This window comes from Hyaena hyaena, unplaced genomic scaffold (assembly GCF_003009895.1).
Source record: "Hyaena hyaena isolate Hyena2069 unplaced genomic scaffold, ASM300989v1 scaffold_56, whole genome shotgun sequence".
Taxonomy (NCBI): Eukaryota; Metazoa; Chordata; class Mammalia; order Carnivora; family Hyaenidae; genus Hyaena; species Hyaena hyaena.
The window spans coordinates 141,929-157,340 of NW_024080688.1; the positions used below are offsets into that span (position 1 = coordinate 141,929).

Here is a 15,412-nt window from a genome sequence, read left to right on the forward strand (position 1 = left end):
TACTCAACAATATGCTTCTGGGGAAAAAAAAAAGTAGATTCCCTGCCTTGATGTGTGTTTATAATATCAGGCTCTAAATTCATACAGCTGCAAGAGTTTCTGAACAGTCCCATCATGGCATAACTTTGCCTTCAAGCCAGATCATATCTAAACTGCCCCTGCTGCCACTAGAACATACCTTCTCTCTTAACGCTGTGGGAATGGGGGATCCCAAGTTATTTTCCCTTTAACTTGTCACTTTCAGAGTTAATCATCCCTCTGCTAAATATGGGGGATATTTTGGCTTGTTCATCCAATCTGAATTTATTACGGAGCTACCAGGAGCCCATTGCCAGCATGATCCGTACCCCATCTCAGGCAAATTTGTAGAACCCTTTGGGCATCTCATACAAAAGGAATCATAAATTTGCAAGCATATCCTTCAGTGGATGAGGGACACTCATTTGAGTCAGCTGTAGCTCACACAAAAGTTGGCAAAAAGCAGTCTTAGCATCCAACCCGTGCTTCTTCCACTATAGCTGTCCATCTTCCCCAACAGATGTTAGAGGGCAGAACCACTTTGATTGCAAACCAGCAGGCACAGGCTCTAGCCTGGCACAAGGTTAACACACAGCAGGTTCGAGTGAAGCACGGACAAGAGTCCCTTTGGCTTACTGACATAGAAACCTTCTTTGAGACCCAATGAAATACTTTTTGAATACTGTTATTTTTTGTTGTTGTTGTTTATTTATTTTGAGAGAGAAGGACACAAGTGGGGGAGGAGCAGAGAGAGAGAGAATCCCAAGCCGGCTCTGTACTACCAGTGCAGAACCTGATGCAGGGTTCGAACCCACAAACCATGAATGACCTGAGCTGTAACCAAGAGTTGGACATTTGACCAACTGAGCCACTCAGTCATCCCTCTTTTTGATTATAACCATCCTAATGGGTGGGAAGTGGTATCTTAATGTGGTTTTGATTTGCATTTCCCTCATGATTGATGATGTTGAGCAATTTTCATGGGCTTAGTGTCCATTTGAATATTTTCTTTGGAGAAATGTCTGTTCAACTCTTTTGGCCATTAAAAATTTTTTTTTGTAATGTTTGTTTATTTTTGAGAGAAACACAGAGTGCAGGCAGGGGAAAGGCAGAGAGAGAGGAAGACACAGAATCCAAAACAGGCCCCAGGCTCCCGGCTGTCAGCACAGAACCCAGTGTGGGGCTTGAACTCACAAACTGCGAGATCATAACCTGAGCCAAAGTCAGATGCTTAACCAACTGAGCCACTCAGGTGCCCTTCTTTTGCATTTTTAAGTTGTTTTTTGGTATTCTTATTATTGACTATAAAGGTTCTTTATATGTTCTCGATAGAAATTCCTTAGAAGATAGATGATTTGCAAGTATTTTCCCCCATTCTGTGGATTTTTCACTTTGTATATAGTGTCCTTTGAAGCACAAAAATTTTTAATTTTGACAAAGTCCATTTTGTATAGTTTTCTTTTGTTTATTGTGTTTTAAGTGTAATAGTAAGAAATTACTGCCTAATGCAAGGTCATGAAGATATATCCCTATGTTTTCTAATTTTTGTAGATAATATGAAGAAGGATTTAGTATTTTTTAATAATAAGAAAAAAAGAATTTTATGGTCAAGGAGAGTCTCACTAGTACAGTTTATCACATGTGACATTAATATTTATACAATATAACTCAGGCTTTAGAAAAATTTTCAGGAAGTTTGTGATAGTATTAATAGCTACTATGTATTGAATGGAATTAACACTTAACATATTATTCATTATCCCTCTCATCAGTCTCATAAAGTAGTAACAATATATCCATGTTAAATTTCAGGAAACTGAAGTGTAGAGGGTTTAGGTGAGTTGCTCAGGGTGATAGTACATGTTGCAGAGCCCAGCTCTGTCTGATTCCATAGCCTGTGGCACTCATATTATGTTGATTGCTTTACAATGACTTCAGGTAAAGTGAGTATCTAAATGAGAAATTCAGCATCTTATTCAATCAGTTAAGAATTCCATATATCTGAAATTGGTAGAATTAACTTGCAGGGTAATAATAGATTCAGCCAAAACTCTAAATATTCATTATTAAAGAATTTAATTGAAGTGCCTGGATGGCTCAGTTGGTTGAATGTCCGACTCAGTTTCAGCTAAGATTATGAACCCAGGGTCCTGGGGTTGAGCCCTGTGTCAAGCTCCACATTTAGCGTGGAACCTCCTTGAGGTTCGTTCTCTCTCTCTCCCTCTCTCCCTCTCCCTCTCCCTCCCTCTCTCCCTCCCTCTCTCCCTCCCTCTCTCCCTCCCTCTCTCTCTCCCTCTCTCTCTCCCTCTCTCCCTCTCTCTCTCTCTCTCACACTCACTCTCTTCTCCCTTCCCTCCCTCCTTCACCCTGCCCTTCTCCTCTGTTCCTGCAAACATGCACTCTCTCTTGAAAAGGAAAGAAAAAAGGAAGTGTTTAATGAATGTGCTCTGATAAAGTGGCCAGTCTTTTTTTTTTTTTTTTTTTTTTGGTAATTACAAATAAACAGAGCTAGCAAATATGTGTACATGGTTACTTGAAGATGTATTTTGCAGGATTTGTCTATCCTGCCTGTATCTTAGCTGAGAACTAATTTATGTGAAACATTCTGTAAACTGGACATCACCATAAGAATATTGTATTCTTTTGCCTTTATTGTAGTGATTTTTGTTGTTGGTAAAACTAATGCTGTGGAAGAAAACTCTCTTCATAACTACCCCAGCAATTGATTAATCATATGCTTTATAAAATTGAGATGTTTCACTTATTATAAAATTCACTCTTTACAAGTATGTAGTTTAGTAGTTTTTGATACATTTACAGTGTTGTATAGCCAGTCCCACTGTCTAATTCCAGGACATTTTCATCATCCCCAAAAGAAATTCCATACCTATTAGCAATTATTCCCTCTTACCCCATCCCCTCAGTTCTGGGAACCACTAATTTACTATCTACTATCCTTATGCATTTCTTATTTTGGATATTTTATACGAATGGAATCATACAATATATGGTTTTTTTGTGACTGATTTCATCCGTGTCGTAGCATGTATCAGTACTTAATTCCTTTTTATTACTAAGTAATCTAAGTAATATTCCATGGCGTGGGTATACCTCATTTTCTTTCTTTTTTTTTTTTTTAATTATTTATTTATTTTTTTAATTTACACCCAAGTTAGTTAGCATACAGTGCAACAGTGATTTCAGGAGTAGGTTCCTTAATGCACCTCACCCATTTAGCCTATGCCCCCTCCCACAACCCCTCCAGTAACTCTGTTCTCCACATTTAAGAATCTCTTATGTTTTGTTCCCTCCCTGTTTTTATATTATTTTTGCTTCCCTTCCCTTATGTTCATCTTTTTGTGTTTTAAAGTCTTCATATGAGTGAAGTCATAAGGTATTTGTCTTTCTCTGACTAATTTCGCTTAGCGTAATATCCTCTGGTTCTATCCACATGGTTGCAAATAGCAAGATTGCATTCTTTTTTATTACCAAGTAAATACTCCAGTATATATACATACCACATCTTCTTTATCCATTCATCTATCGATGGACATTTGAGATGTACCTCACTTTCTTTATCCATTCATTAGTTAATAGTCATTTGGGTGGTTGTATAAGTTTTTGTGTGGACATGTGTTTGCCTTTCTCTTGAGTGTATATATATACCTAGGAGGGGAATCATTGGTTCATGTGGCAGCTGAGTGTACCATTCTGTATTCCTGCCAGCAGTGTATTAGAGTTCCAATTTCTTCACATCCTCATCAGCATTTGTTATTTTGTTTTTTTTTTTGTTTGTTTGTTTTGTTTTGTTTTGATAGTAGCCAGCCTAGTGTGTATGAGATGGCATCTCAGTGTAGTTTTAATATTTATTTCGGTAATGATGAGGATTAGTAGTGATATTGATTGGCTTTTCAGGTGCTTATTGGCTGTTTGTGTATCTTCTGTGGAGAAATTTCTGTTCATATCCTTTTTCTTTTTTTTTAATGTTTATTTATTTTGAGAGAGAAAGAGAGCAAGGGAGGGGCAGAGAGAGAGGGAAAGAATCCAGGCAGGCTCTGCACTGTCAGCACAAAGCCTGATGTGGGGTTCAGTCTCACAAACTGTGAGATCATGACCTGAGCCGAAATCAAGAATCTTCCGTTTAACCAACTGAGCCACCCAGGTGCCCCTCAAGTCCTTTATTCATTTTTTTTATGGAGATTTTTTTTATGTTGTCAACTGGTTGTTTTTTTTTCCATGTTTGTTTATTTTTGAGAGACAGAGTGTGAGAATGCAGAGAGGAAGGTACAGAATCTGAAGCAGGTTGCAGGCTCAGAGCTGTCAGCACAGAGCCCAACATTGGGCTCAAACCCATAAACCATGAGATCATGACCTTAGCTTAAGTCGGACGCCTAACCAGCTGAGCCACCCAGGCGCCCCATATGTTAATCGAGTTTTAGGAGTTCTCTGGATATTAATTCATTACTGGATTTGTGATTTGCACATATTTCTTCCATTGTGTGGTTACCTTTTTACTTGATACTGTCTTTTGATGCATAGATCTTTTAAATTTTTATGAAGTACAATTTGTCCATCTTCTTTTGTTGCCTGTGCCTTTGGTGTCCTATCCATAAAATCATTACCATACCCAAAGTTGTGATGCTTTTCTTTCCTCTATGTGTTCTTTTAAGAGTTTTGTAGTTTTAGGTGTTACATTTAGATTGTTGATCCATTTTGAGTTACTTTTTGTATACTGTGTTAGATAAAGGTGCAGCTTCATTCTTTTGCATGTGAATATCCAGTTTTTATAGCACCAGTTGTTGAAAACACCGTCCTTTCCCCTGTTGAATGGTTTGGTACTCTTATCAAAAAAAAATCATTTAACCATATATGCCAGGGTTTATTTCTGGGATCTCTTATTCTATTACTTTGGTCTGTATGTCTGTATACCAATACCATGTTGTTTTGATACTGTAGTTTTATAGCAAAATCAGGATGTGTGAGTCTGCCAGCTTTGTTCTTTTTCAAGGCAGGCTTGGTTGTCTATTTGAGCTCTGTTGAGATTCCAGATGAATTTTAGGATGGGTTTTTCTGTTTCTGTAAAAAATATCATTGGGATTTTGACGGCAATTGCATTAAATCTGTATGTAGATCACTTTGGGTAGTATTGACATCTTAACAATAGAAAGTCTTCCAATCCATGTACATAGAACATGTTTCCATTTATTTATGTCCTTAATTTCTTTCAGCCCTGTTTTGTAGTTTTTATTTTATAAGTATTTTTATCTCTTTGGATAATTTAATTAGTAAGTAATTGATTTTTTCACACCATCATGGAATTTTTTTGTAATTTCCTTTTCAAATTGTTTGCTGTGTATAGAAATGCCACTAATTTTTCTGTATTAGTATCCTCCTACTTTGCTGAATTTATTTATTCTAACAGACCTTCTCTTGTGGGGGGAATCCTTGATCATATCATTTGCAAACAGATAATTTTACTTCTTACTTTCCGATTTGGATGCCTTTTCTTTCCTTTTCTTGCCTAATTGCTCTGGCTAGAACTTCTAGGTTGAATAGAAGTGGTAAAAGCAGACATCCTTACCTTGTTCCTTATCTTAAGGAAAAACATTCAGTCTTTCACCATTGAGTATGATATTCACTGTGAGTTTTTCATGCATAGTTTTATTATGTGGAGATAGTTTCCTTCCTTCTGTTCCTAGTGTGTTGTGTTTTGTTTATCATGAAATGCTTTTTCTCCAGCTATTAAGGTGATTATGATTTTTCCCCCTTTAATTCTATTAATAATGGTATGTCACATTGATTTTGTATTTTGAACCTTGTGTTACAGGAATAAATCCCCCTTTATGTCACAGCGTTTAATCCTTTTTGTATGCTGCTGAGTTCTGTTTGCTAGTATTGTGTTGAAGATTTTTATATCAGTTCATAAGAGACAGTGGTCCTTAGTTTTCTTGTAGTGTCTTTGTCTGGCTTGGTATCAGGGTAATGCTAGCCTCACAGAAGGAGTTAGGAAGCCTTCCTGTTCAGTGTTTGGGGAAAATTTGAGAAGATTTAATGCTAGTTTTTCTTTAAAGGTTTGGCAGAAATCACCAGTGAAGCCATCAGGTCTAGGGATTTTCTTTCTGGGGAAATTTTTAATAATGGTTCAGTCTCCTTTCTAGTTATAGATCTGTTCATAATTTATATTTTTTGGTGATTTAGTCATGGTAGGTTTTGTGTGTCTAGGCAATTGTCCATCTCATGCCAACAATTTTGTTGGCATACAGTTGTTCACAATATTCTCTTATAATACTTAATGGTTCTATAGAATTGATAGTAATATCCTCACTTTCATTTCTGATTTTAGTAATTGGAGTTTTTTCTCTCTTTTTTTTTCCTTTGGTCCATCTAGCTACAGATTAGTCAATTTTGTTGATCTTTTCAAAGAACCAGTTTTTGTTTTAACTTATTTTTTGCTATTTTTTTCTCTGTTTCTTTTATCTCTGTGATAGTCTTTATTATTTCCTCTCTTCAGCTAGTTTGGGTTCATTTTATTCTTTTTCTAGTTCTGTAAGCTTTAAAAGTTGGGTTGTTCATTTGTGATCTTTCTTGTTTTGTAATCAAAACATTTATAGTTCATAAATTTATCCTTTAACACTGCTTTCACATTGTCCTAGAAGTTTTTTGTTCATTTTCATCCATATGTTGGCTTTTCCTAATTTCCCTTATAATTTCCTCTTTGATCCAACACCAAGAATGTGTTGTTTAATTTCCACATGTTTTGGACATTTCCTGGTTCACTCTGTTGATGATATCTAACTTTATTCCCCTATGGTCAGAGAAGATGCCTTCCTTGTATGTTATCTGTCTTTTAAAATCTGTTGAAGCTTAACTTGTGACCTCACATGGTCTGTCCTAGAGAATGTCCCATGTGTACTTGAGAAATTTTTCTGGGTATTTGTTGTTTCTGGGTAAAGTGTTCTGTATAGTGTATGGTTGGTTGGTTGTATTAAGTTCTCTATTTCCTTGCATATACTATGTCTATTTCTTCTATCCGTTATTGAGATTGGGTTATTGAATCTCCACCTATTTTTTTTATAAAGTTTATTATTTTAGGACAGAAAGAGTCTTAAGTGGGCTAGGGGCAAGGAGAGGGGAGGAAGAGAGAGAGAATCACTGTCAGCGTGGAGCCCAGTGTGAGGCTCAAACTTGCAAACCACGAGGTCATGCATGACCTGACCTGAACTGAAGTCAAATACTTAACTGACCAAGCCACATAGGCACCCCGAGGTCTCCAACTATTATTACAGAATTTTTCTCCCTTAAATTCTGTAGTTTTTGCTTCACATAGTTTTGTGGTCTGTTATTAGATGTGTAAATGTGATTATATATTCTTGCTACATCAAACCTTTTGTTAATATATAGTGTCCTTTTTCTCTTGTAACATTTTTTTTTTTTAATTTTTTTAAATTTTTTTTTTTCTAGGAGAAAGAGAGAGAGACAGCGTGAGCAGGGGAGGGTCAGAAGAGAGGGAGTCACAGACTGAAACAGGCTCCAGGCTCCGAGCTGGCAGTCAGCACAGAGCCCGACGGGGGGGGCTCGAACCCACGAACCGCGAGATCATGACCTAAGTGAAAGTCGGACGCTTAACCGACTAAGCCACCCAGGCGTCCCTATTTTTGTTTTTTAATGTTTAGGCTGTCTCTGTGCTGAGGATCATCCTGACATATAAATTTAAAGTCTTCTGAGGTCTTTTCTCAGACCTGTGCCTTTCCCTTGGTGTGTGCAGTCACTGTCTAATTTTCTCTGTATTACATTTGTTCTTGAATGTCCTTGTCTTTAATGTTTGGGTCTCAAAAGAGGAAAAATAGAGGAGTGGGGAGAAATAATCCAGGCCTTTAAAAAGGCCCCTGGAAGTCACTCATGATAGAAATAGAGGGGCTTGCCGCAATAGGGGGAAGTATAGCAACAATGGCTGTCTCTTTATCTGCATCTCTGTGAGCAGAGGTAGCAATCAGCAGCTGGAGCACACATTCCACGTATTTGTGGAGGAGAAGGATCCTTTTACCCACCTGGGCTCCCGCAAGCTGTTTCAGGAACATGGGCACAGCTGCCAGCTTCAGAGTAGAGGTGGAGGATGGGCAACCGCTACTGTGCTAGAGCCGAAATCGACAGAAACTAACTATACATTATTGTCCAAGCCTTCCCCTGGAAGGTGCAAGCCTTCAATATCCAGTAGATTCCAGAGTTCCAAAATAGTTGTATTCAGTCAGATTCTACCTGTACAGTTAAGGTTTGTTGGGGAGACGGATTCTTGGTGCTTCCCACTCTGCCATCTTCTCCCAGCGTCCTTCCCCTCTCGAGTTAATATATGCTTGGATAATATGAGGGAGGGTGCAGTTTCTTTCATGTAGTATGTTGTGTCCAGTTGCTTCATCACCATCACCAAGAAAAGACTCTCTTTTCCCCATTGAGTCGTCATGGCACTTTTGTGAAAATCATCCAACCATATATGTGAGGGTTTATTTCTGGGATCTTTATTCCATTTTATTGGTCTAAATATCTGTTCTTATGCCAGTGCCACACTGTTTTGGTTATTGTAGCTTTGTGATAGGTTTTGATATCAAGAAGTATAAGTCCACCAACTCAAAAAAATTAATGATTGTTTTGTTGGGTTTTTTAACAGCTTTTTTTTTTCTTCAAGTAATCTCTACAGCCAGTGTGGGGTTCAAATTCACAACCCCAAGAACAGAGGTTGCATGCTCTACCAATTGAGTCAGGCAGGCACCCCAAAACAATTGAAGATTGTTTGGGCTATTCTGATTGCCTTGGATTTTCATATAAAATTTAGGGATCAGCATGTTAATTTATTCAGTAAAGGCAGCTGGAGTTGTGATAAGAATTATGCTGAATCTGTAGATCAATTTGGGTAATATTAAGAGCTTAACAATATTAATTTCCTGAACCATGAACACAGATGTCTTCTTATTTATTTAGGCCTTCTTTAATTTTTTCCAATGATGTTGTGTAGTTTTCAGTGTATAAGTGTTACACTTCTTTTGATGTATTTATTCCTATTTTTATTGCTCCAGAGATGGGAATACTTCCTTAATTTCATTTTCTGGTTGTGCCTTGCTGATGTATAGAAATACAGTTGATTTTTGTATGTTGATCTTCTGTCTTCCAACCTTGGGACTCATTTACTAGCTCTAATAATAATTTTTTTTTTTTAGGGTTTTCTCTATGATCATGTCATATCATGATCATATTCTCTGTAAATAGAAATAGTATTCCTTCTTTGCTTCCAAGTCTGAATCCTTTTCTTTCTTTTTCTTCCCTAATTGCTCTGTCTAGAAACTGCAGTACAGTGTTGAGTATACGTGGCAAAAGAGACATGTTTGTCTAGTTCTTGATCTGAGGAAGAAAGCTGTCAGTCTTTCACCTTAAGTGTTGTTAGCTGTGAGTATTTTATAGATAGTCTTTATTAAATTGAGAACTTAGTTTCTGTTTCTAGTTTGTTGAGTGTTTCCATTATGAAATGGCGTTGGATTTGCATTTTGTCGGAGGTTTTTCTGTGTTTGTCCTCTGTTAATATAGTGTATTACATTGTTTAATTCATATGGTGAGCCAACAATGCATTTCTGGGGTAAATCCGACTTAGTCATGGTATATTATTTTTTATATGCCTCTGGATTCAGTTTGCTAGTATTTTGTTGAGGATTGTTAAATCTATATTCATAAGGAATTTTGGCCTGTAGTTTTCTTTTCTTGTGATGTCTTTGCCTAGTTTTGGACATAGAATGAATTTGAGGAGTGTTCCCTCTTCTGTTTTTTGGAAGAGTTTGTAAAGCATTGGTTCATGATGTACTTTTATTCAAGGAAAAATATCTGCCCACTTCAGGTGCCCAGGTGACTGACTCAGAACCTTGAATGTTGCCTTTCGGTGAATATTGACTAAATCCAGACCTTTGTATAACTGATGGGCTTTTCCCAGCCCCATCCCAGGGGGCTGGGAGGTGCCAGGACTCTTTCACAAGTACTAATCCCAGTAGTTTTCAATGTACTGCTGGGTTTTTTACTATCCTCTATGGTGTTTGCAAGAGCCTTTCTTCTGGAAACTGTCATCTTAAAGGAGTGTTTTACAGCTGGTTTTGGAGACAGTGAGAACATTCAAATACTTCTAAAAAGTTACTTTAGTAGCTTTTTATTTTATGAAAGTTGTATGAGCATATTTGAAAATGCCTGTGTTTTTGTGGGGAGGGTAGTCTTATTTGAGGAGCGGTTGGTTGGTTGGTTGGTTTTTGCATTTTCCATATTAGAAATAGCTCTTTTAAGGGGCATCTGGGTGGCTCAGTAGGTTAAGCGTCTGACTTCGGCTCAGGTCATGATCTCAGGGTTCGTGGGTTCGAGCCCCGCGTCGGTCTCTATGCTGACTGCTAGCTCAGAGCCTGGAGCCTGCTTCAGAGTCTGTATCTCCCTCTCTCTCTGACCCTCCCCTGCTCACGCTGTCTATCTCTCTCTCTCCCTCTCTCTCTCTCTCTCTCTCTCTCTCAGAAGTAAATAAAACATTTGAAAAAAAAAAAAGAAATAGCTCTTTTAAGATTGTATTTTCTTATGGCCATCCCGTGGCAATATTTCTTTGGTTTCTGTGTCATTCCGGGTCCAAATACCAGAATTACTCAAGTGTATTACTCAAAGCCACAGTGAAAGCAAGAAGATGGTCTTCAGCTGCTACTGGATATTTTTGTAAGCCCCATTGTGATCCAGCCCACTTTTTGCACACAGGTACCACGGACACAGACCTCTCGGCCGGAATCTCCAGGGATGACCAGCCCCTCCCCACGCATCCAGATAATCTCCACCGACTCTGCGGTAGCCTCACCTCAGCGCATTCAGGTACTTGCACCAATCCCACTTGGTTCCAGCCTTCTGAATCCTTTCTAGAACAAACCTGCCTTCCTATATCACTAAGGAGTGGAAGTCAAGTTCAGCACCCCACTTTTTAGCTATTTTGACCTTGAAAGTTAACTTTTCAGTGCCTTACTTTTTTCATTTAGAAAATGTATGTGATAGTAGTACTTACTCATAAGGTTATTGTGAGGAATCAGTCAATGAGATATTGCTTATAAAGTGCTTAGAACAGTGATTGGCACATCCTAATGTTCAGTATGTACTAATTATCTATTACTATAACCATTATTACTAGTGTTATTATTAACTAATTGATATGCATTTATGGGAAGTTTAGTCTTCCCCAGGACTCTGAAGCTGCCTCTGGCCCATTGAACAAAGGGAAGAGATGTGTATTGAAATCTTGATCAACAAGCCAAGAGGAAGGAATAGATATATTGATGACACAGATTAAAGACTCATAGTTACCTCAGCAAGCTGAACACAAGACCAAACCAAAAAACATGAACAAAGATGAATGGCAGAAAAAACATTAATTACATAATACGAATTTGAGAGACTATCAGGGCAGACAGGTAATTTGAGTGAATGAGTAAAATGGTTGCTTTCAGTTTACAGTTTATTCCAAGCTTGGTGTAAATGAACAATATGATATCATAACTAGATAATTTCTATAATGTTTATACACTCTTACAAGTGATTTTATGAGCTATCTCTTAAAAAGTAATCGTCGAAGAGTTCTAATAAGTAAAATGAAAGAAGCTAAAGATTATATTCCCATTATGTCTGTGTTGTATATTTTTGTCATAAACACTGAAGCTCATGTAAGTCATTTTAACTTCACACCAGTAGGAAACACATATCTGAGTGTTTGGAAATTCAGAAGTAGTGGGCCCAACATTATAGAGGTTTTACTATTCCTCAGAATTAGGAACTTTACAGCTGAATTATTTTTTCTCTTTTGTTTTGGTCATTGTGACTTGAAATGGGTCCTTTATAGTTTTATGTAGTAAGTATTAGAATTCTGCTTACATAATTCCGTCAACTGGGAAAGGAGCTACTTGGATTTAACCACAGCCTGTACATCATGGGCTTAATAACCACCTAAGGGCAGATGAGAACACAGAAAGTTCCCCAGGAGACTGTCCGTAGCTACTCTATGTACTGAGAGAGTGCACATTTCCTCTGTATTGGTCTGAGAAGAATCTCTCTTTTCCCAAGGGCCATTCTAGCATCCCATTCCATACAGTGGGGCTAATCCAATGCCCTGGTCCTCAGCCCATGGTGCCACTGCTGTCCTGGCTGGATTGTAGCAAGGGCCCTTGAACAGAAGTCTTGTAGAATAGATGCTTAGTGTTGAGCTTTTAGTCTCTGGGGAAGATAGCTCTTTGGCATGAGTTCTACCTATAGTAAATATACTTGAAAATCTTTTCATTGTGAACTGTCAATAAAATGGACAAGTGCAACTGAACTATTTCAAGGTTTAGGGTGTTTTTTTTTTTTTTTAATGTTTTATTTATTTCTAGAAGAGAGAGAAAGAGAGAGAGAGGGAGCGTGAGCAGGGGAGGGTCAGAGAGAGAGGGAGTCACAGACTGAAATAGGCTCCAGGCTCTGAGCTGGCAGTTAGCACAGAGCCCGACGCGGGGCACGAACCCACGAACCGCGAGATCATGACCTAAGCGAAAGTCGGGCGCTTAACCGACTAAGCCACCCAGGCGCCCCAAGGGTTTTTTGTTGTTGTTTGGTTGGTTTTTGTTTTGTTGTTGTTGCTTTTTAAGGAAAACTAAGGTTATAGGATGAGTTGAAGTTGGTGGTGATGATATTGATAAAGTTTTCATTTCTAGCTCTGATGTCAGTGATGAATTTCCGATGCTCTGAGGCCTGGGAAGAGAATAAGTGCTATGATGTTTTCATAACAATAACAATGCTTGGAACCCAAATGTGAAGAGGTTAGGAGGGAAAGGTTATACAGGAAGGGTGGTAGACGTAGGTCACATTTAGGAGCTTTGTGTCTGGATAGAATCTCAGCTGTGTGATTCTGAAAAAAGTTTTTAGAACCTCTGTAGCTATAAAATGACAACAATAATAGTACCTATTGAATGGGATTTTAAAAGGATTAAGTGAGATAATGCTTGCAAACTTATAGGAAACAAATATCAGTGTTCGCAAATGAGTACAATTTTTCTTAGTTTAATTTTTATATAATTCCAAACACAGAAAATAGTACATGGAAATTCTGTATATGTACCCAAATTCACCAGTTGTTAGCTCTAACATTCTGAATGAATTTATATATTTTTTTTTCTGAATCATTTGAGAATAGAAATAACACATCTCTTTGCCCTTTATACTTCAGTATGTATTTCCTAAGAACAATGACGTTTTCTTCCATAATCACAATACAGCTATCAAAATCAGGGAGTTTATTATTGCAACATACCATTATCTAATCCATAGGTTATATTTTAAAATGTCATCCAGTTATCTCAGTTAAGTCCTTTATAGCTGTTTTCTCTGATTCCAGAATTTATGTTACTATTTTTAATAATGTGACCAACATACCTAGTTATGCAGGCCAGCAGAGGGTGATCTGGAACATAGACTTGTGTCTGTCAGTATCCTATTATCCTAATGGCTGCAGAGGGGCTGTGGGGCCAAGTGGGAAGGGTGGCAGTCCTCAGAGCGGGGCAGGTAGCCTTGTGGCTAGAGTTGAAGCTGTTGTTTCAAGGATACAGAGGTCTAGGATAGGGACTGCGGAAGGAGATAGGGAAGTATGAAGAGCCGTAGGAGAGCACCCATTTATCTGAGAATGAGACATTATCAAACCCATCCAATGAAAACCCAGGTTTTCATCATAATGCAGTCTTTCCAGGCCAGTGGTTTGCAGATTTCCTTATAATTTTAATGTTTATTTATTTTTTGAGAGAGAGAGACAGCATGAGTGGGGGAAGGACAGAGAGGGGGAGACACAGAATCTGAAGCAGGCTCTGACTTGTTAGCACAGAGCCCAACACAGTGGTGGAACTCACGGACCATAAAATCATGACCTGAGCCAAAGTCAAACACTTAACCAACTGAGCCACCCAGGCACCTCTGTTCATATATATTTTTAAGAGTTTGGAATCTTTACTTGGTCCCTTACAGCACCCCCTTCCCTACTTCTCTCTTCTACCAGCTCTTTATTCCTACACCTCCCTTCTGGAACGCCAGTACTTGTTCTCTGTCCTTTTTGTGCCCACAACCATCTGACATCTCCTTTCTCACTGTGGCTCTCCTGGCCCCTCTCAGGTACTCATTGCTGTAACAAAATCACACCACACCACACACAGTACAGAGTAGACCATATATCTCCCTGCTCCTCTTCTGCAAGTCACCCAGCTCTCTCCCATGAGGTAACCACTGTTACGTATTGCTCTTTGTTCTTTCACGGACACACTCTATGTATGTACCACAAGCACATGTGTAAATAATGTACAGCATATTTTTCATTCATGTAGACATTCTATCCAGACTGTTCTACAACTTTTTTTTCTTAACATCTTTTGGATGTAGTTCCATGTAGAAACTGCTCCTTCTTTCTCTTGATGCCCCGTGGATGCTGCAATGCATAACTTTTTACCTGTTAATTTAGTACCTGTGAAAATACTTCTGTAGGATCAGTTCCTCAAAGTAGGATTGTTAGGACCAAGGATGTGTCCATGTGTAGTTTTCTTTTTGGCCTATCATATCATATTAGCTTCAGGCATACAACATAATGATTTGATATAGATTGTGAAATGATCACCATACATGGTTAGAAATTCTTTTCTTGTGTTGAAAACTTTTAAGATTTCCTTTCTTAGCAACTTTCTAGTATGCAGTTCAGTTAACTATAGTCACCATGCTGTATATGACATCCTCATGATTTATTTTACAAGTGGGAGTTTGTACCTTTCACCTCTGTTGCCCACCCCTGCCTCCTTTGGGCAACCACCAGTCTGTGCTCTCTATCCATTGAGCTTGATTTGTGTGTGTCTATGTGTGTGTTTTGCTTTGCTTTGCTTTGTTTTTTTTTTTAAGATTCCATAAGTGAGATCATATAGTATTTGTCTTTGCCTGAGTTATTTCACTTAGCATACTACTTTCAAGGTCTGTCCATATTGTCACAAATGACAAAATTACATTCTTTTTTATGGCTGAATAGAATTCAGTTGTATATAAAAAACTACATATACATACATATATACATGAACACGTACTTATTGCATTTTCTGTTACCCATTCATCCATCAATAGATGTTTAGGTTGTTTCCATATGCTGGCTATTGTAAATAATGCTGCAGTGAACATTGGGGCGCATATATATATTTACTAGTTTTAACGTTTTTTAATTTTTTTTAGAGAGAGAGAGATAGAGCGCAAGCAGGGGAGAGGCAGAGAGAGAGGGAGACACAGAACCTTAAGCAGGCTCCAGGCTCTGAGCTGTCAGCACAGAGCCTGACGCGGACCTTGAACTCATGAGCCGTGA

At 38.2% G+C, this 15,412-nt stretch overlaps 1 protein-coding gene across 5 annotated transcripts in view; it reads left to right on the forward strand.

Moving 5' to 3' along the window:
- NR2C2 (nuclear receptor subfamily 2 group C member 2) overlaps positions 1-15,412 on the forward strand; it is an 83,918-nt gene that overhangs the window by 33,237 nt on the left and 35,269 nt on the right. For 4 of the 5 annotated variants that reach the window (XM_039231369.1, XM_039231371.1, XM_039231373.1 and 1 more), the window contains one exon: positions 10,780-10,890. In XM_039231369.1, coding sequence (XP_039087300.1) covers positions 10,780-10,890 — 111 coding nt within the window. Of the gene's footprint in view, positions 1-9,421; positions 9,454-10,779; positions 10,891-15,412 lie in introns of those variants that run through there. The other variant, XM_039231372.1, reaches the window with a different exon arrangement.